This window comes from Sesamum indicum, linkage group LG2, assembly GCF_026168435.1.
Source record: "Sesamum indicum cultivar Baizhima isolate 11 linkage group LG2, ASM2616843v1, whole genome shotgun sequence".
Lineage (NCBI taxonomy): Eukaryota > Viridiplantae > Streptophyta > Magnoliopsida > Lamiales > Pedaliaceae > Sesamum > Sesamum indicum.
The window spans coordinates 15,930,988-15,954,247 of record NC_142658.1 but is presented as its reverse complement, the minus strand read 5'-3'; the positions used below and the strand labels follow the sequence as shown (position 1 = coordinate 15,954,247).

At 32.4% G+C, this 23,260-nt stretch overlaps 2 protein-coding genes across 2 annotated transcripts; both read right to left on the bottom strand.

The window, feature by feature from the left end:
* Positions 1 to 1,850: 1,850 nt before the first annotated feature.
* On the bottom strand, positions 1,851 to 4,080 carry LOC110011612 (uncharacterized). Its single transcript, XM_088877966.1, has 4 exons — positions 3,961 to 4,080; positions 2,890 to 3,331; positions 2,329 to 2,821; positions 1,851 to 2,255 (listed from the first exon to the last, which is right to left on the bottom strand). Exons 2-3 carry the CDS (start codon positions 3,145 to 3,147, stop codon positions 2,750 to 2,752), a joined length of 330 nt encoding a protein of 109 aa, XP_088734092.1. The 5' UTR covers positions 3,148 to 3,331; positions 3,961 to 4,080; the 3' UTR covers positions 1,851 to 2,255; positions 2,329 to 2,749.
* Positions 4,081 to 12,902: 8,822 nt separating this feature from the next.
* LPPBETA (Phosphatidic acid phosphatase (PAP2) family protein) lies at positions 12,903 to 17,612 on the bottom strand. The gene is made up of 2 exons (XM_011071798.3): positions 16,859 to 17,612; positions 12,903 to 13,614 (listed from the first exon to the last, which is right to left on the bottom strand). The coding sequence occupies exon 1, from the start codon at positions 17,532 to 17,534 to the stop codon at positions 16,872 to 16,874; it is 663 nt and encodes a 220-aa protein (XP_011070100.1). The 5' UTR covers positions 17,535 to 17,612; the 3' UTR covers positions 12,903 to 13,614; positions 16,859 to 16,871.
* Positions 17,613 to 23,260: the final 5,648 nt, after the last annotated feature.

The window sequence follows — 23,260 nt, the reverse complement described above, 5'->3', positions numbered from 1 at the left end:
TAGCCTTCCATTAAACAAGATGCGAAGCAGCTGGTGATCAAATGCGAGAAATGTCAAAAGCATTCCTCCCTCATATATTAGCTTGCTGAACCCCTAACAACCATCCTATCACCCTGTCCCTTTGCACAATGGGGGATAGACATCGTGGGACCATTCCTCTAAGCGCCTAGTCAAAGGAAGTTCCTGCTAGTAGCTATTGATTACTTTACCAAGTAGGTGGAAGTTGAGTCACTCGCCCGCATTACAAAAACAGAGGTAATGAAGCTCATTTGGAAGAACATCATTTGTCGCTTTAGGCTCCCTCGTGAAATAATCTCAAACAATGGTCGGCAATTCAAGGCCATAAAATACAAAATTGGTGTAAGAGTCTGCGCATCAAGCAGAGATTCACATCAATGGCGCACCCTCAGGACAACTGTCAAGTGGAGGTCACCAACCGAATCCTTGTCCAATAGATCAAAAGACAATTAGAACGAGTTGGGGAAAATTGGATAGAAGAATTAACCAGGATCCTATAGGCATATCGCACGACCCCTCGTGGATCTATAAGAGAAAGTCCCTTCACCATGGTGCACGGGACTAAAGCAATCATTCCAACCAAGTTAGGAGTACCCTACCATAGAATACTACACTTCTCTGAAAAAAAACAACACAGAGTTGTTGAAAGAAAACTTGGACTTTATCGAAGAATTGAGGGAAAGAGTCTTCATTCATATCCAAAAATACAAAAATACCATGATCAATGCACATAACAAAAGGGTAAAGACACAAAGTTTTCAAGTAGGTGACCTTGTATTACGAAGAGTAGACACATTGAAACCAGTGGGAAAGCTAAACCCCATTTGGGAAGGACCCTTCAAGGTTACAGCAGTAATGGGACGAGGGGCTTATGAGCTTGAAGATTTTGAAGGACATCCACTATCACACCCTTGGAACATTCACAACCTCAAAAAGTATTATGTGTAAAGAAGGGCGTCTCGATCACACATAAGGCACCCTCCAATAAGTCCTCTTGAAGGACTTCCTCTAAAAATGTCCTCCCGCAGGGCATCCTCTAACAGGTCCTCCTAAAGGACTTCCTCTAAAAATATCCTCCCGCAAGACATCCCTCAATAAGTCCTCCTAAATGACCCCTTCTAAAAATTATCCTCACAAAAAACACCCCCTAACGAGTCTTCTTGTAGGGCTCCCTCTACCAAGTCTACATCTGCGGATATCCTTCTTAAATGTATGAGGTACTACATTTATTAAAGCAAGCCATAAACAATGTATAGGAGTAATCCTTGCCCAAACTTATGCAGGCCTCCATCTCCGAATGGGCCTTGGCGACTCCCCTTTTAAGCCTCACACGTTTTATATGCATTCCTTCTTTATGCTTCATGATATAAGTTTTAAGTACTTGTATGCAAGAAAAGTTAAGGAGGCATCACACCAAAAAAAGTGAAGGGAGTCTGCTTACCAAAAAGGTCTAAGGAGGCATCCCACAAGAGAAATTGAAGGGAGCCTACCTACCCAAAAGGCCTAAGGAAACATCCCACAAGAGAAATTGAAAGAAGCCTGCCTACCCAAAAGGCCTAAAGAAGCATCCCTCAAGTAAGTCGAAGGGGACTCGCCTGCCTAGAAAGTCTAGAAGGCATCCTTCATGATAGATAAAAGGAACCCTCCGCCAAGAAACTTTAAGGAGGCGCCTTCCAAGAAAAAGTGCAAGGAACCTTCTTATCGAGAAAGTTTGAGAAGGTCTCTCTCCAGAAATCTAAAGGGGACCCCTCATCATGGCAAGGCTTATGGATTCCAACATATCAAGATAATAGCATCATTCCGAAAGACAAGCATCAAGTATGGAAGAAGGATTATCATAATCGCATTTCAAAGCCCTTGGCCTAAAATTGTGTCCAGGGGCAAACTAGAGAAAGCATCCAAGACAGAACCGAAAATTAAAATCATCTCATCCCCATTTCAAATGGGGGAAAAGCAAGCAAAGCATAGAAAGAAAATATTGTTTCATCCAACTGGTAGTCACATTACATCATCAGGTTTCTCCCCACAAGTTGAGTCTTCTGTCTCTTTTTTAGAAGGAGCATCAATAGTAGGCATTGGGGTGGTAGGGGGAGTTGGATCAGTGGCCAGAGGAGGTCATTCTTCCTTCTCATCTAGGCCAACTTTTCCATGAGGATCCCCCACTATGACATCAACTGCTGCTTCATCTGGGGGACTCCTTATCTCGGCCTCAACCTCCCACTATGCCAAATCTCCTTCTGTAAAAATATTACAAAAGATCAACACAAAGCTAAGAAAGAGTATGAGCAGAAAGCCAAGAAATAAACCAACCTGAATCTAGGGAGATGACTCCCTTTCCTAGGATGGAGGGTTCGACAAAGGGGTCGGGCGCACTCCTGGAAGGGGGTACCCATGAGCCTGGAATTGTTCTTTGCAGGCTGTGAAGCCATGCTCAAAGAAGGCCCCATTATCTTGCTCACTTCTTACTCATACTCTACAGACTTCTTAAACTCCTTCATACGGCTCTCCCGGAAGGTCTCTAGATAATTCTTGCCCTCCTTAAAATGAGAAAAATTCATCACTGCCTTCTTCACCTCCTTCTACAATGCGCTCCCATGACCGACTACCTCCTTCTACAGTTCCCTCACCCCCTCTCCAATTGTTGGCAGCGGCTCGTCATCTCCTTCTTGGTCTTGCTCAGTTTGGCATTCTTACTTTCCTAGCGCTTTATTATATCCTCCAATATTCGCTTCTAGGCATCGTTCGTAGGGATAGAGGGAGCCCCTTGAGACCTAGAAGAGAGTTCCTCATAAACAAAGGTGGCCTACAAAAATCAATGACTATCAGAAGAAGGTACACAAGCAAAGACACAGGATATAAACAGGAGGTTACCTTGAAGATGTAGAGAGCTCCCATCCCTTCTAGTTCTTCCTTTGAGAGAGGGGACAAGAGCTGCTTGTCCCCAAGAGATAAAGCCCCTCTCCTCAAATCCTCCACTAAGGAGGCATTCCCCTTATCCTGATCGAGCAGGTAGCAGCTATGGAGGCAAGCAGAAGGTGCACAAGAAGACTTGGGAGGGGTATCTACTTCTTCCTTGGAAGGAAGAGCGGGAGGAGGCATACACGAAGTACGGGAAGAAGGGGTCCCCATGGAGCTCGTGCGAGGCTTCTTGGAGGAACTCCCAGCCACTGGATTGGGAGAGAAGAAAGAGCAGGGCGTTTACCCCTTGAATTACTAGAGGCAGAGGCCCCATTCGAAGACTTTAGAGTAGGGGTCCCCCTAGAGTGACCCTCCATAACATATTCCCTCATAAGGTTGCAAAACATTATGTTCTCTGCACACAAACAAGAAGAATCAGCACTTCAAGAAAGCATAAAGAATGAAAGACGATGACAGATAAAAATTAAAAAAATAAAATGCCTAAGGAATCCTCCATGGGCTCTATTTTAGGGATCAGCTCGAAGTGCCCCAACAACCTCTCATCAATTAGGGCCCGCAATCATAAGAGGAGGCATTAAGCCTATTCAACAGGAAGGACAAGACCATTGTCCTTGGTTCTACATATGCATCAGGAGGCAGCTCGAAGATCCATTATTTTGGGAAAGACTAACCATGAGGGGGGAGGACAAAAAACTAACTATTCTTCCAATATTTTGGAGGGTGGGGAGGATGCAAGAAAGATACCCCCTGTCGGGGGATGAAGCAGAAGAACCTCTTTTTAGCCTTTTTAAGGCAATAACACTTGGCAAAGAGGTGAGCAGTTAGAGGATGACCATGGTAACGAAGAATTATAGAAAAATCCAGCCAAAATTTTAAAGAATTTGGAGCCAACAGATTTAAAAGAACTTGAAAAACCTTTGCAACCTCAGACTAAAAAAGAAGAACAGGAAAATGAAGACCCGACTGTAATTGTACAGCAAAAAAGCATAAACAATTAGGAAGAGGAAAGAAAGGATGACTCACCGGAAAAGGGATTTATACAACGAAAGATGGAGTAATATGACACTCTTGAAAAATTGGTTGATGGAGGAGGTTCGAAGAGTGGAAGGCCCCCAGTCTATCGGTGACTAAAGAACCCTGTCCTCCTCTCCTCCTAATATATATATAGATAGATAGATAGATATAGGTATCAATTATTACTAATTGTTTATATTTAAATTTAAATTTATCCTAATACAAATCGAAAGTATAATCGATAATTAATATAATATTTTATACTTATCATCATTCAATTTTCACTTGTCTACCACATGTATCCTTATTTATATTTTATGATTAATGAAAAGTGAAGCCTTTTTTATTTTTCCAGATTAGTATGACCTTTAAAGGCTAGCTATAAGGTCTAATTTTATATATTTCATTTTATTTTAAATTTTTATGAAATGCAATAACTACTGTTATGTCTTAATTTCTAAAATATTTATTATTTTTTCTATATCATAGGTTGATGAAAATTTAATTTGAACAAAAATATTCCACATGAAATACAGATACGCCTACTGATGATCTCTTGGCCTATAGTTAAGGTTAAGGTCCATGACGTCAATTCGAGGTTATAGGTTCGAATCCATTAAACGTGTGGGTGTTATAAGTCTCATTTTTATATAAGTGTATTGTAATTTATTATTCGATAATTCTTAGTAATATTTATATATTAATTGAATCAATATATTATTCAGTTGTTGAATTTAAAAAAATATTAATATAATAATATAATTACGAATTTTTTATTTCCAAAATAAATATAAAAATACATCTGGGAGTGGAGGTGCATGAGTGAGTAGAGAGGGAACAGGAGGTTAGTCTCCTCTGTAGACAGCAAAAGTCGTTCGACAACACACAAAAACCTTTCTGGAATTCCCCCTATTGTTTGACAACTGCTTCACCAGTCTATCAACTCTCCACCAATTTGTCGGCCTATTTTCAACCAAAAATAATAATAATTGACAACACAAATAATGATCATAATTTCATAACATATATGTTTAATTACACTTGCATTCCCTCTAAAAATACTAAATTATACTTGCATCCCTTTAAAAAATTTCGATTTACACATGACCCCGTTCCGTCACAGTTTGAATAGAAAATGCAAACGCAAGCAAAAAAAATATTACATATGTACTGTTAATTTCGCCCCTCAATGAACATTTTCGTGTATATTTCTAATGAAGCCAGTTTGTTAACTTTGCATTTTTTATTTTTTATTTTTCTATAACTTTGTGTGAGTGGCACTTTTGGTCTATTTCGATTTTAATTTTAAAATTAAGGACAATCATTATGAAAAATAGCATATTTGATCGAATTTCTGCCAAAAATTACAAAATGTCCTTGCAGTGAACTGACCAAAACGTTCTTGTGTACTATGAATTATATTATTTTTTTTTTACTTATTTTTTCAAGTTTTTCTCAAAACTTTTTATGGACTAAGTGGACAATCTTTTACAATTTTTCCATCCACCTCGTCATTATAAAATTTACAATAAGGGCAAAGTTGACAATTTCAGGCCTCCATTCAAGGACAACATAAGTTCATCAAACATCACGGAGTATTGATAATTTTTCATACAACAAGGGATATTCGTAATTATACCAAATCACATAACAACTCATTGCAGTTTACCCTTATCATTATAGTAGTTAATTTTATTATGTTTTTTGTTTTATATAAATGTAGTCTCGAATTTAGATTTCATTGATGTATTTGATAATTTTTTTATAGCTAATAATGCACTTTATGGAAGCTATCATCAATTAATGACATACACTAATTAATGTTAAATAATGGTGATGAAGTTATATAGTAATTAATACTTTCACTAGATAATTAATTAGGTGAACTTAGGACATTAATTAAATTAGTTAATTAATATAAATGTTATTACCTTTGGTAGATAATTATAAGGTTGTTAATAAAACATTTATAGAGAGATGTTGGTAGGTTCATATCTGCCATGCATGTGAGGGGATAGACCCCACTCTCTATTTTTATATATATCTTTGCAATTTTATTAATAAACCAATTTGGATCTTTCTCTTTCTCTTCCTTTTTTCTTTGCCCTTTTTGTGGATCTTTCTTTTTGCTACTTTCATCCTTGTTAAGTTTGGGGCATAATTACACTTTTAGTTGGATATGATATGGGGTTCTAAAATTACACTTTTAATTTTTAAAATTAAAAAAATGTATTTAAATTTAAAAAAATCGACATATTTAATTTTTTTATGAAATTTTTAAAATAATTTTAAAATTGAGAAAACTCGATATATTAAATCCCATGTTTAAGTTTTTGTTGGCGAGGACACATCTGATGCGCACGCACATTGCGTGTGTCCTTAAAATTTATTTTTTTACGGAAACTTGAAAATGGGAATAAATGGACCGAGTTTTTTGAATTTTTAGAATCATTTTGAAAATTTTGTAAAACAAATAACTAAAAGTATTGACTTGCTTATCCTATGGGACTAAAAATGTAATTTCACTTAAGTTTGATTTCAGTTTTCAGCTGTCCAAGGTACGGCAAAACATATTGTGAGGTTTAGTTTGATTTTACAGTTGCATAATTGATTATGAGCGAATTTATTGATTTTTGAAAAACTAATTATTAAAGTTTGAAATCGTAATTTTTTTTATAGAAACAATTGCTTATTTTATGAGGTTATGAAGGAAATAAAAAATTATAAATATAATGAAACAAAAATAAAACCTATAAGAAAATTCTCAAAAATAAGCCTACATATTTTTTATTTCTCTCTTTCTATCTTTCAAAAAAAATAAAAAGGGGGAAAAAGCTCTATAAAATGAAAGCAAACAGAGTGTTGTATTTGTTTCTCTCTCTATGTATATATACATACATATATATATGAGAAGTTGTATATGTTATCATATTCACAAAGATGAAAATAGCAAAGAAATGTCATGACAACAATGATACAAATAATAGCAATTATCATCATATATATACTTATAATTCAAATTTCTTAGCGTGATTGGACAAAATTATGTGAAACATCGACAAATCTTACTTGACTGGTAAGATTAAGACATATAACACTGAAATAATTATGAGTTCAAATGTTATTAATATGAATATATATATATATATATATTTATAATAATTTTTACTTTTTTTGTCCCATCTGAATTTACTCTTTAATTTAAATCATTGATATTATGAAATTAAAATTTTAATATAAATATACTAAATAATACAATAAATTACATATAAAAAAATGTACAAATTTCTACATTTTCATCATGTTAATACTCAACTATGATTGTTGCGTTCTTGGTGATTTTAATTGATAGAGACGTGTTAACGTAACATGCGGAACACACTTTTTTATGTGTCAATGCTATATATAAGTGTGTGTCTGTGTGTGTTTTCAACTGAAATAATGACTTTAGATGGTACATAAATCACCATCCATCCATGTACCTATCAAATTCTTGGGGAAGTATTCATCAAGAAAACCCTAAAATTTTTATTTTTGATTTAAATATATTTTTCATTCTTTAATTTTCATTTTTCATAGACTTTTAGCCAAAATGCTAATTTAGAAAGTTAAAAGATAAAAGTACTGATAAAAATGAGTCAATAGGAATAGTAGCCCAATTTTAAAAGGTCAATTGAGATGCAGATGCATTTTTCCGACGAGAAAAGTAAATCCCAATAGAGAAAACGACTGAAATTACAAAAATTAAAAAAAATGCATAATCAAAATACTATTTTAAAAATTTAAAGAACGAAAACAATAAATAACCTAATTCACGGAACCAACACCACATTTAATGGTAAAATTTTTGGTGCAGAAAGTGAGATGGATGAAATGATCACCAATGTCTTCTACTCATCATCAACCCTTTAAACTTTGATTTTTCAACCCATCATTTCAAACATTAATCCTTTAGAAATTAAAAAATAAAATAAAATAAAATAGGCTCCAACATAACATGTGCCTACACCCATACTATCATCAATCCTTAGGGTTTGGGGCAGCACAAATTCAAATCCCTTTGTCCTTCAAACTCTCCTATTGAATATCGATCATGTCCATGCATAATTATGTCACAATATATATAGTTTAATTCATATAAAAATCGTGGCCACAAAACACACACACACACACACGGCCAATGATCTATGTGAATTTTTAATTTTAGGGAAAAAAAATTAAGAAAAAAGATAAAAGAAAATTGTAATTTATAATATACATGTGGATAGGGTTGGAACCCTAGGAGTGAGAATGAAGAGGGGTCGGACCACCCGTCGTTGTGGATTAATAGTTAACGTCGATGAACATTGTTATATCTATATGATGTGAATTAAAATTTTATTGTCAGATAAAAGGACTTTAGCCGACACATAAAGCATAGGTGTAATCCTCCCTTATGGATTCTGAAATATATATCATTGCTGTTATTTTATTTTTATAATAATAAAAAAGGTAAAATATATTGATACCCTCTGAAATTAGATCAAATTATATAAAATACCTTTTGTTTTTTACAAAATTACAGTATATACACTCTTAAGAGGTTAATGTGTAATGTTCAAAACACGCAAACACCCTTTATTGTTTGCAAATTACAGTGCGTAGTATTTTTCAAGGGGTGTTTGTGTAAACTTTATTTGAGAGTGTAGTTGTAAACTGCAACTATTATATCGGAGGATGTAGTCGTAATTTTACAAAATGTAAAGGATGTTTTTGTAAATTTACTAACTTCATGGCTAGGATGTCAATGTAATAATTAATAATAATAATAAGTGGCTAGGGGCATGTTAGGTTCACCCACTAATTATTGAGATTTGGAAGTGTGATGTAGGCACCGACTTCTCTTTTTCTTACATTCTAATTGATTGTATTAAAAGAAAAAGGGAAAAAGCAATAGAGAATATTAACTTACAATAATTTATATTTTATCACAATAATAAATTTTTTTACAAAAAAAAAATCACTAACATAAATTAGTAATAAAAAGATGTGTATAAATTTATTCAAAAAAATAATAAATACTAACCCATATAAATGACCTAGTAATAACAATTATACTATATTTAAGTTGTCTATATTAATTTTATGCACAATTTTTATATTAATAAGTATATTATTAGATTAAAATAATTAGGGATAATTATATCTGTGTTCCCCTAATATATGATTTATTTATATAAATCATTCCTATCTTTTAGAAAATTATACATACACCCATAAAACATCATTCATGCAAACCATCCTTATTTTTTAAAAAAATTATACATACACCTTCGAAAAACGTCAATATCATTACACAAATTAGCTGTATTTTTTAGCTGTTATGGGTAGTTTTTATAATTATGCAAAAAATATTAATAATTCGTATAAATAAATTTTAGATGAGAGGTATAAACGTAATTATTTCAAATAATTATCACTTAAAATAGATTCCCGCCAACTTTAAAATTATTGATCACTTAATATTTATCTCTAACTTAATTTTTGTAATAGCGGTTCTTGATTAGGAAGTGGTAATGACTCTTCATCAACTAAAGTAGTCATCAAGAGCAGGATATCGAATAAATCAGATTACTTGATACTAAATTTGAAATTAATTTATTATGCAACTTTTTAAGAAAAAAAATAAAATTGAAATATATGATAAGATTCGGAGTTTGTATAAACTTTAATGCAATTAGGGGAAAATAATATAATTCTGAAATAAGTTATTCGAACTTGAATCATATTGGATTCGATTAAAATTCATAAACTAAATTTTTTTGCTTCCTGAAATGCGACTTTAAGTGTAAAAAGCATCAACTCCATGGGCTCTACAGATGGGGTTTTTGCAACTTTAGAAGTATACATAGCATTATTCCCTTGACTGTCTCTTCAACGGTGTCCAATCAGGTTTCTGGTTCGTCCGTGATTAGGCATTTTGTCGAACACGTTTTCATGGTCATAGACAAGAACGTGAAAGCATCAATAACGATTTCTAATCATACTATGATTCTAAATCAATCAACTTTAATGATTGCTAATCGTGATAAGATTTGCAATCATTAGAACCCCAAAGCTTTTATATAACTCTTTGAGTTTGACTAATAATAATTATTCCAACTCATTCACTTTATTCACATATATAATCATATATTCACTGGGAAAATGTATAGGAATTAAATCATTGTTTGGTCAACTTAACTTTGAATAATTATAAAAAAAAATACTAATTATATGATTATATTAATATTTTAATAATTAAGAATGTGTCGATTCGATTAATACGTTAAAATTGAAAGAATTATGAAATAAATTACGATAAGTTTTACATAAAGTAGAGTAAATATTCATACGTGCGGTAGGATTTGAACCTATTATTCCAAATTTGTTAATGAAACCTCAATTTTAATCAGTCAACTAAAACATCATTGGTTAACAAAAAGTTATTCGACGATATCAAAAAAATATTAAAGATTTATGTAATCACACAAGATCGAAATGATTAAAAAGCATGGGCCTATGTCTATACTATTTATAGGGTTAATTATACTTAGGTCCGTTTGATTCAAGTGAGAGGAAAAGAAAAGTGAAAGGGGGAGGGGGAGGGAAAAATAATAATTTTTCTTCAAATTGTTTGGTATGATTGGAAGGAGAGTAAATCTCAAATACTTTCATTTGTTTGGTACACAAAAACCAAATTGAGAAGAAAATGCTATTTTTTATAATTTTACTGGATAACCATTCTCTTCATTTTGTATTAAAAAATAAATAAATTAATATTATCCTAATATAATTTAGTGTATCAAAAATTTAAAAACCTTATTAATAAAATTTTTTATCAAACAAGAACAAGAACATTTTTTATTAATAAAAATATTCATCGTTGATTTCGAATAGTAGTTTTTCAGCGATTTTAACATTTTTTTCTCTAGCGATTATGTACAGTATTATCAGTAGAAATGAAAAAAAAAAATTAAAAGAAAATTATATTATATGTATGGGCAATAGAGGAAACAAAATTAAATATATACTTTTTGTCTTTTTTGTTTTATACGTTCACTTTTTTGCCCAATTTTGGACGAAAATAAAATTAGACTCAAAAGGGTTTTATACATCAAGTTTTACTTCCCTTTCGTCTTTTGCTCCCAACCAAAAATCAAACTATCTCTTATACAATTCTTTTTATTTTCAATTTTTTTATACTCCCACTTTTCACCCTAATCAAACATACTCTTATTATCCCTTTAAAAATGCAAAGTTACAAAGAAAAAACCTTTTTAACGTTCTCTTTTATCACCGTAAGAATTTTTCATTTACAATTATACTCGTTCCATTAGGATTTGAATGAAAAATTCAAATCTCAATACAAAATAAAAAATATAAATTTTAAATTTTACACATCACTCAACATTCCATATGAATATATTATATACTCATTTGTATCATATGATTAGTATATACCACAAATAATTTCATATATAAAATGTGAAAAAATAAAATAAAATAAAATCACTGCTATTAAAAGTAAATTACAACAAACATTATATGTGCAACTCAAAACCCAATATCTCCTGATAGAGAAAATATTCCAATCTTGTCACATTAAAGTTTCGACATTCAAGAGACCCCACACACCAAAAAATAATTATATATATATAAAACACACACACACACACAGATGCAATTGGAGTCCACATTGGCCAATGTGTTTGAATTTTCTTCAAATTCCCACACATCACTTTCCATTTGTGTCACTTGTGATTTATTTCCACTGAATCCCTCTGCCCACATCTTTTCCTCTTATCACTACAAACTGCTAACATACTGCTCCAAGAAAAATTAGAGATTTCAGTAATAGGGCAGTGATTGTTTCTTTCTTGGCTTGAATGCCATCGGCATGTGTCCAAGACTGAGTCGCATTGGGCCGGGACCATTCATGCACAACCTTATTTCACTCAGTTTTTAGGGTTGTCCTCACGAGATTAATACAAACTCAGCGGCATTTACCCGTCTCAAGTCTAGTCGCAATCACCAGCCTTAAATGTTTGACCATGACTGCCACCTTTACGGCATGCTTGTACGCCGTCACATGCCGAGCGAGTGTTTGATATGCGTGGAACCAATTGTTTGGTCGTCTTTCAATAATTATATCTTGAGCCAAAAAGAAAGTTGTAGTAAGTTTGGTGTAAGCTTCACAAAAGTCGTTTTTATAAAAGTTTAGTCAAAGTCGATGAGTAGGGATTGTAGCATAGATTGTTAGCCGTTTGTGTTTGCATTTAAGGCCAAAACATTAATCATAACACAATTGAAATTATTGTCCCTAATAAAATAACCTGTCCATGCACAAGTTGTGACAGGCATTCCTATCATGGTTTAATGTTGGTAAAAGCACAAGCACAGTGGGAAATAGCAAATGTACCCAAAATTCAAAGCAATAATTGGATCAAATCAAGAAAGCTACCAATTCTTGCTACAGTGAAGTTGAATATCTTTGGGGACCATTTTATGTCAAAAAAGACACTGACTAGCATCTTAATGAAATACCACAAATTGTACTGATGCTATGACCCTAAAAGTGCTTATTCCTGCTTATCAACAAAGCCATCATTAACTGCATTAGTGACAGGACCACCTATTCATGCTTCTGCAAACAATTGGGAAGATAAAACACCAACGTTTGGCACAAACAAAGATCCAGACACATATCTCATAAACAGGCTGAAAGAATTTTAGGAAGGACCAAAAGTCTCTTCCCGTGTGTCCTTTAATCAAACAACTGGGAAACTTGGACCCGTCTGGTCCTCTCACGGGCTCAATCCTAACAGCCCACATATCGTTTCAGTTGGTTGCTGTGTTACGAGACGCTGCTTCTTTGTCGATGCGCCCGTTTCTACTTGGTGACCGACCATAGCATGCAAAGTTTGGTAATGTGAATCGAGAAAGTTATAGCTCCAAATGGATTTGACCGCATTAAAGTAATTACATAACAAGTATGTGGCCAGTGCATTGTATAATAAGAGTGATTATTCACAAAAAACCCGACATGGTGTCTTTTGAATGTCTCATGACTTGGTTGCTTTTAAGAGTATAAACTGAAATGCACCAATATGAGAATCTCGACCAATCCGTGGTGGTTTTCTTTTGCTTCCGGTTCACTAGGATAACATAACTTGGAACCCAGGTTTCAAGGCCCCATTCCAGTCCAAGATGCGATAAATCTGTAGGCCCTGGTTTTCGAGATGCATCTCCCTTCTTCTACAGCAGGCACAATGGCCCAAATGAAGCGACATTGTTTCACCAGTATGAAACCTCATGTATATCAGCTGGAGGAGTTGCAACTATATCAATCACTGCCATTAGGCATAATGAAAACATACAACTAAGGCCGCAATTTTGTAGAGAGGTTAACAAGGAAATGATTCGATCTTTGAATTGGATCTAGAAGAAGATGCAATATCTTCAATGAATGGTGCAAGCAGAGTAAGCTGATCCTATATAATTCCTTCATAATTATCCAGAAAAGAATGCCACAGAGAAACTCATATGGTCCATCGTTCTCTGACGTAGTTGCTGATAGATTTCTGGAGTTTAAGTCTCATTTTTACGTAAAAGCTGGTTGAGATATCCGCTCAATATTAAGCCCTGCACATTTTCAACAAAGTGGAGCACATTCGTCACTGATGATGCAACTAATCACTACTTTAAACTGATCAAGAGTGTAAAGAAAACAATAAATCAACATAATCCAAAACATAAATCATGCATTAGAAGTAGCGTCTCAGTTGCCTGCTGCTTTTCCATATAAAATAAAGAAAAGAGTGGTGGAAACAAAATAACAATTTCCACTAGGTGTGAACTAAGAAATAAGCTGTGGGGAAGGAATAGTTGGATCTTTGACGCCACTCAGTCCTCAGCCAATTGCAAAGCCAACAAGTATTCAAAATTCTGTTCTTGAACTGATTATATCATAATAACTTTCCAATTTTTTTTACTCTCACTTCTGATTCTAATAATGAAACAATTCACAGTTTCATAAGAACTATTTCAGCTTATCAAACGGAACTCGAGCTTTCTAGTGACAATGTCAAGTAAAACAATGGCATGTCCAGAAAAAAAGACATACAAAACCTCTATAAATTAATAACCTTGGGACCATGAAATTTTATTAATTTAGAGAGATATTAATTTATCGATAAATTAATATTTTATTAATTAAAAGAGAGACATTTTAAATTCAGCAAATTTAGTACATATGTACTGAAAATAAATGAATTCATATATGTTTCATTTGATTATATTCATGCATCAGTCAATTTTTTGTAACTAATTAAATATATTCTCATTTTATACAATTAACTATTATATTCATAGACGCATGTATCAATTCATTGGAATTACTTAAACATACATGTTTATATTAATTCGTTGCACTTAAATAACTATCATATCCAATTAAATATATTCATGTTATAATGAATGAAACATATACTATATAAATCTCAAATATGAAAATAAAATAATTCATAACACCCAACCATGTCTTCATCTAAAAGGCATCACAAAATCATCCATGAATGATCCAATGCGTAAAGCATTACAGACTTCATAATTGAGCAAATTACCATAATATTATGAATTATTAATTTAGAGTTTTAATGGGACCTAATATTTATAAAGGAATTTTTCGAAAAATTATTATCTTATTATCTTATCGAATTTGATTATTTTTTACAAAGGCCCAAGTCGGGACCGGAAGATTTTATTATTTTAGAGAGTTTATTAATTTATAGAGTATTAATTTATAGAGGTTTTACTGTAATTCAATTCATAAAACATGACAAATTGATTAACTTAAATTAAAAGTTCCTAGTGAAACCATCAAGACAAATAACGGACTGGGCAAGCTACACCCAAAAATACAGTACAGGCAATGTTACAGCATGAGCCAAGTAGAAGATCCCAGAGAATATGCGATGTGATTTCACATTTCACAACACAAAAACACCAATCAATAAAGAGAAAGCCCTAGAACATCACAAACATGCAAATCAAGAAAGCACAACAGTGATTTTTCGTACATGAGTAGGCGTAGACGAAACCCAAAGCACATCAGAAATCAGATCAAATAGAAGCAAAATGTTCTTCATAAGTACTTAAGGAGATTGTGATTCAACAAGACAAATTTTGAACCTTAAAAAAGAGCAATCTTCATGACTATAAGTATAAGCATTAAGCAATGTCAACTCCAAAAAAGCTTCATCTTGTTACATAACACTACCAATCAGATAGCGCAAAATGAGGGATATGCATTCATAGCTTGATTACATACTCCTACAGCATGAAGCTCAAGCAAAACATTGAGGATCAGAATTGTAATTAGGGGTGTCAAATGGGCGGGTTGGGTCGGGCCCAGATGGGTTCAAAATATCAATTATTGGGTTTAAAATGGGCCAGGTTGCAAACGGATCCGGTCAGATTAATGGCACCCATTTTCTTATATTTAATGTTTAAAAAGTTCAAAATTTTAGATATTAATATGACAATATTTTTAATACAATTTGTAATATAATACAACTAAATTTGTATTCACATAATCACGTCCGTTTTTCAGTTTGTCATTCTAATAGTTTTAACTAAACAATCAAGGTCGGAGAATACGTTAAACAATGTGCTCCAAATCAGAACAGAAATTCCAAGTACCTGTAAAAAATTGTATAGTAGTAGCTGATAAACCCTTGTACATTAACACATTTAATTGATGAAATGTGTTTCACACAAAGAAAAAAACATTAACACTACATTGACAACAAAATCCAATGAATCTAATCAGGTCATGTTTATATTCTTTTAGCCTTTCAGGTACGCGTAACGTACAAGAGACAACACCATCAATCACTTCAAACTTAAAGAAGTTCTCACAAGGAATGCCATCAAAAAGCTAGGCAGTCAATGTTCTTGGTGCATATGAAGGCACGAATCAATAAATATATCTAGATATGCACTTCACTGGGGAATGTAAAAGGGCAAAGGATGGTGAACTGTGGGGGTAAACCATTTGCCCTATGACCCTACCTTCAAGAAAGAAGGAAAAGAGAAAAACAAGCTAATAAATAACAGGAAATGACATGGCCATCCATTGGCTAGCTATATGCACGATAAAACTTAGATTTTGAAGTCATTACCGCCGTATAACGACATTTAGTTCAGTTCTAAAGTATATATGCTGAGATAGCTTGTTTTTCACAACAATTGAAACTTTATGATCCTACATTTTGAGGTAGAGTAATGGCGAATAAGTAAAAGATAAGATTTGGCAAATTAAAACTTTATATTTCCTGCAATTTATCTCTTGCTCAACAGTGCAGATAATTTGGCACTCACGTTTTCCAATTATAGGAGGGAGTATATATATTCCTAATTTTCCAACTGCAACTAAATTGTGGAAACAGAGGAACTTTTAACCATTAGCAGCCCACTGTTCGTGAAGTACAGAAGAAAAGCGTGTGCAGAAACAGGGGCCTTCAAGTACATATATTACCAATTAACACGTCCAGCTATTAAAAATTTGTCCGAAATTTCATTTCTGTTTTGCAATGTGAGAACATACATTTTTGCAAATAATTACAGAAGTTCTAGACTAATCTTCACCTTGCCCTATTCAAAAATTGGTTTAACAACAGAAAATGCTTGTTACTTCCCCCTAAACAATCAATTCGACAAACACACAGTAACAACAGCATATGCATAATGATCCACATATCAAATAGGAGTGGAAAGAAACCATAAATCTACTTCATCAATTGATTTTATAACCTAAATCTATTACTTTTGAGGAAATCACATTAACATCAAGAATGATAAAATACGGAAAATTGGAAAAACTTACATTTGAGCAGTTGTCATCTAAACCAGGTGGAGAAATTCTCATAATTAAGAAGTCGAAATACCACCAAACCTTCAAAAATACCCAAACACGCCCCTGCAATAACATCAAGCACGAAATGCCGGCCAAGAAGAACCCTAGAAACCGACGTGATCGCAGCCCACAGCCCCACCATTACAACAAAATACTCCACAACCAGACTCTCGGCCTCAAAATTCAAAAAGTTTATGAGCAAAATTTCTCTAATTTCACCCAAATAGAAGAAACAAAATGTGGCAATGAATGAAACTCTAGAGGAGTGGCCGCTGGGAAAAGACCAGTGGTCAACGGCAAATGAAAGAAACATGTTCTTGTTGTAAACAGGTCGCGGCCGCTGGACTAGGTGTTTGATGATACCAATTAGGAGAAGGTCGAAAAGGGCTCCAATTAGGAGGTTTAGTAGGAGAAGAGTGGCGGGGGTTGTCGGGATGGCTGCAATGGGGGTGGTAGTAAGGAGAAGGGAGAGGGTAACGGGGAAGAAGAGGCGGCCATCGCCGGAGACTTCGAGGGATTTTAGGAGCGAGTAAGGGAGGATGGGCTGGAAAAGGGTATAAAGATTGAGGGAGACGGCGGTATCGAGGTGTATCAGACGGCGGAGGAGGGTGGGGCTGGAGCGTGGCTGTGGTGGTTCGGTTTCCATGATTCTTGATTTGCCAGGGTCCAGTGCAACTTGGAAAGTAAAATTGCTCTGATGAGTTGTGTATTAGCTGGGCTAGCTAACCCATGTCAAGATCATGTTTCCACAAAAATAAATAAATATATATAATTCAAATTTCAAAAACTAGAAAATAATTTAGAATTAATAAATAGAGTATTCAAGAAGTATAAAAAATATTATTAGTTACTAGCTAATTTGTGTAGAAAAAAGTTGAAAATATGTTAGAATTTGTTTACTTTCCTCAATTAAGCCAAATGATATCTAGCCTAACCATATTTGCACGAGTTCGGCCAAACTTTCGAGCACGAGCTCGAGCTCGAGGACCCATTTTGAGCTCGAGCTCTTGAGGAGCTTGCTAGAAACAGGTTCGAGCTCATGAGCTCAAGCCCATTGCTCATATGTTTTTGCAAATTTATATTTTTTAGTATAATTATATTATTATAATATATACTATTAGAAATTAATGATAAAAATGTTAAAAACATATGATGCAATATGTTAATCTAATGTTATATTTTTATTGTATATCTAATGTTAGTATAATAGTAAAAGTATAATAAAAATATACATCAAATTAAAAAAATATTAATAAATTCTTAATAGAACCCAATAATACTTATAGTATGTGATTTTAAAAATATATTTATCAAAACAAATTTTTTATTGAATTGTATAATATATTAATTTTGATAAAATAAATAAGCATCAGCTAATCCATCTGATTGTCTGCAAAAAGAGCTTTAGAACGTCCAGTACCAAATGATAGGTGTCGTGACCAGCTAATCCATCTTGGGGGTGTGAAGCCAACCAACTGGATTTTACTAAAGACTCCAAACTTTAAGCTTTTTCGTATCAACTGTATAGAGTAGGTTGATGACATATGATTATGGGTTCTTTACTTTTTTGGATATCACGACGCATGTTTAGTCCAATTTATATATGGCATTTGAATGTCCTATCTATGTATCTTGTTATTTAGATCATATATCAGTGATGCATTTTCAGTTATTTTGTTTATTTGACAGTGTTGAATCATCTTAATATCTACTAATTTCTTCACTGTTGTTTACCAATTTTGCTCCAGCATATCCTCTATCATATTCCCCCTGGGGTTTGGACATCCATTGTCTTAGGACTATTACCAACAAACTCAAATCAATTGCATTAGGACTATTACCAGCAAACTCTTCGTCATAATATGTATAATTTGCAAAATCAAATATCACAAGATCTGATGATGTGTTACTGTTTTCACGAGCTTTAGTAATTCTAAAACCAAACCTTTGATCATATTGCTCAGTCCTGTGATACCACTTTCACATTTCTCATCAACATTCACCACAAACTTCTTACTAGTTGCATCTTTCTTCTTTTCGATCATTCAATCAAGTGTTCCATGTAATCGGAAGAAAATTTTCCTAGTATGTTCAGGTTTGTGATAATTGTCGCAGATCAATCCTCTATTATCCACGACATTATTCCTCTCTTGCATTAGATTTTTCAGCCACATCTCTCTTATTCTCCTTCACAGCAAATTGATATTCAATATTGTCCGACAATGATGTGATATCACGCCGAATCCAGTAGATCATAGGACCATTGCTCTCACCGTATTGTGATTGGATTCAACCACAAGTCGCGTACGGGACTAGTGTACATGAACTCCTTAATGATATCCTTTGAATTGAGTTCCAGATCCATGATGTTACCATGAGATCAACTCATCTCCATTGTTCAAAGGTCATAGATCCAGCCTTAGGTTTCTGATAGCTTTCATCAATGAAGCCAAGCTCGAGTTTCGTACCAAGCGATACGTAAATAGTCCGTTTTCAAGCTAAGAAATTACTTTCGTCCAAAGGTAAGCACGCCAATACCGTACCTGGATGGTCAGATGGATGCAAGCAGAATACATCCTTCTCAACTGAGAAACACCTCAAGCATTATTCTTAAATCTTCAACAAAAACAAAAGCAAATCTCCAATCAATAGTTCAGCAAAAAAACCAAATTTGCTAAGAGACATATAGAGACTGTCAAGATAAAGACTCTGATACCATGTAAAAAATTAAAAGAATTAAAAATAAATTACAGTGAGAAGCCATGTTGAGAATATTTTCGAGTAAAGTAAAGATTAAATTGAATGAAAAGGTAGGAAAACACCCATTTAACAGAACAAGTTGCGCCGCCTATTCTAGCTAACTACGACAACTAACTCTATGATGTGGCCCAATCCCAAATCGAATAAATGATGTGAATTTCCAGCTACGCAAAACACGATGAGAAAAAATGCAAGACGCAAACCACGACTTTCTCCTTTTTCTCGACCTGTATCCCTTATCTCATCTCGATCCCAGCTTCCTCAACTTCAACTTTTTTTGCTATTTCCACAGTTTTTCATACTATAATAATGATAAAAAAGAAATCCATCAAATTATTAAAACTTAAAATCATATAAATAGATAATTTAGCTTTGGATGGTAAAAAAAAAGATCAATTATACAAAGGGTAAAAGTGAAACATTATTGAACGTTAAGATTAAAGAGCATATAACATATTTTCATAACCCCAACTATGAAGATGTTAAATTTAAACTATGTATAGCATGCATACAATAAAAATATTTCACATTTAAAATATTTTATAAAGAAAATAAAACATATAAACCAAAATATTACATTTCAAAAAGAAAAAGGAAGAAAGAAAATAATAGGAGACCAACTTAAAAATATTATCGACACAACAAAATAACTAATATAGCGGTCCCATAAATTACCGTTTGTAAATAAAAAGTGAATTTTCTTTTTATATTAGTGTAAGTTACAAATATTGCAAACGTACTTTGTAATTGGGCTTGGACCATGTAGAGTTATGGGATTGATTGCGCTTTGGAATATAAATTTTAGGACATCTCTTCCTCAGCACGAAGCCCAGAAGTAGAAACAAAAACAAAAGTATTAGTTTGGGATTAATTGAGAAATACTGATTCAGATCGGGATATCTAATTCTCAATGAAGAAAGTATATATAAATATATATATATATATATATTGGTTGAGTTGGTTTCGAAAAAAACATTATTTTTTTAACAACGGTATAAAAAAATCGTTCCCTGTATTATAAAGGATCACTGATTTAAAAATTATGATAAATCAATACTTTCTACAACAGTCAAATAAACTCATTTCAAAAATTGAAGTATTAGTCATGGTTAATGATTTGACATAATTTTTAACTACGGTTAATATTTGACCTCGCATGCTAAAACAACAGTGATAGTCGTTGAGAAACTGTGATTGATTGACGTTTACGATAATTTTTTTTAACTATAGTAATTAGGCATAACAAAAACTCATATTTTCTTTTAATAATATTTTTCCAGCTTATGTAGTATTTATATAATTATGGGGTTTAATGCAATTTATCTATCTGTAGTATTACAAACGAGCAAAATTACTCTTCAATGAAAAAAAAAATAGTAATTTACCTTCCTCTATTTATACAGGGAGATAAATTACTTAATTTTAAAAAATACAAAAAAATAAATTATTTTATTTTAAAAAATACAAAAATATAAACTACTCAATTTTTTTTATAGAGATATAATTGGGTCATTTACTATTTGAGAAAATTTATTTGCATTTTTTTCTATAATTATGCCGTGAAAACTTTTTAAAACAATGGTTATATGTTGAACAGTGATTTTGAGTTCTCATAATAATTAGAATGTGATGGACCATATGCCCTAATTCATTCTTTCCGTCTCTCTCTCTCTCTCTATATATATATATTCTACGTATAAACATCTCATATTGATTATAAATGAAAAGTTTGAACGCCTATAAGCCTTAAGGTCACTACAAAGAAATGGTTCAATAACAAAGAAAGAAAATTAATTTTAAACTAGTTAACTAGTAAAATTCTCGTGATTAATTTATATTATTTACTTGTTAATACATTTAACAACGAAAATTTCATTGTTAATAAATTTATCAACGAATAATTTAAAAATATATATTAAATAATAAAGATTAATAACAAAAATTTTCCTAGTAATCACATGTCTTATTAAGACAAAATTGTAAGATTCAAAAAAATCGAAACGAACAATATCAGGTATAGTCATATATCAATTGAATAGCAACCTGCATGAGGAATCATGTGATCGTTTTTGTTTTAACAATTTTATATATCTGTGCGAGTGCCGAAAAAGTTTAACAAATATATATAAGATTATTAATATATTATCTAATAATATATTAATAAGTCTCTCCGTTAGTCTAGATTTATTATATTTGATGATATTAATAAAATATTAGATAAAAATTCATATTTACCCACGGATGGATTTATTACTGATTTATAACAAGTCCAATAAATATATATTACTGGTAATTTAGATATTCGATAATAAATTCATTTTTAATCAAAGACCATAGAATAATATTTGCAACGAGTGATCCCTGAAGAAGAAAGAGAATCTTACATGAAAATTGACAATGAAGAAGAAAGAGAAAATGGAACATTGCAAACAGATATCTATATTATAAAAAAAGATAAATTATTCCCTATATTATAAATAATTATAATTTAAAAATTATTATCATTTAATATTTTTTACCACAGTTATGAAACAAGAACATAGTAATTTAGTATCTATCATGGTCAGCATTTGTTATAGTTTTATGTATGACTAAAATATTTGCCGTGATTTTTAGTTATGTTTGATGTTCTAGCCACGCCTGCAAAGACAACAACTTATGACAATTGTAATCCATCTGTGTTTAATCAGCATTCTAAACGATTTTATTTTTTATCATGACAATTAATCATAAAATAAAATAAAAAATTGTTTTCTTTGCTAATAGATTGTAAATTAAGTCCCATGCTAGGCTTTTTACCTATAAACCTAGCTAGTATCTCTTCAAAATTTTATGTAATAATTCAAATTTTAATAATAATAATAATAATAATAATATATTATTTTGAGCATGACTTAAAAAATTATAATGACCACAGTTTAAAAAATATGGTAAATCAATACTATCAATTATAGTAAAACAAAATTGATACAAAAAATTAAATTTCGACCATTGTATTAATTAAAATTTGCCGTGGTTTTAACTATAATTAAAAGATTTGCTATGTTTTTTTAATGGCTAACGTGTCGGCCTCAACTACAAAAACAATGGCGAATTGCTCTTGCGAAGCTGAACTTAATTAGTATTTGTCGCATTTTTTAACTGTCAACCACAGTAATTAGCCAATACCAAAAATAATATTTCTTCTAATGATAGAAACTATATATTAAGTGGAATATAAAATGCAACATGATTTTAAAATAAAAAATTCAGTTCATATGGAATTAACATTTTTGTTAGGAGAAAAAGAGATAAAGTGAGGACGAAATAAAGGGCAGAAAAAGGTTAAAAAAGTGAGAAAAATATAGGAGTGGAGAAAAGCACGCTTTTAGATATTCACTTAAACACGATTCCCGGGATTAAAATAGATTCTGCATGCAGGCGTGAAGGTAAAGGCTGCCAAATGAAAAGCCCCACATTTTTACTTAAAAGCTCAAACCCTCTTCCTTCCACGAAAGAAAAATACTATCAAATATGTCGAAATCTTTTTTAAATAAAATAAATACATAAATAATAATATAATTCTTTAAATTTTAAAAAACAAGTTTACTGCCTCTTAGATTAATGTCTTGG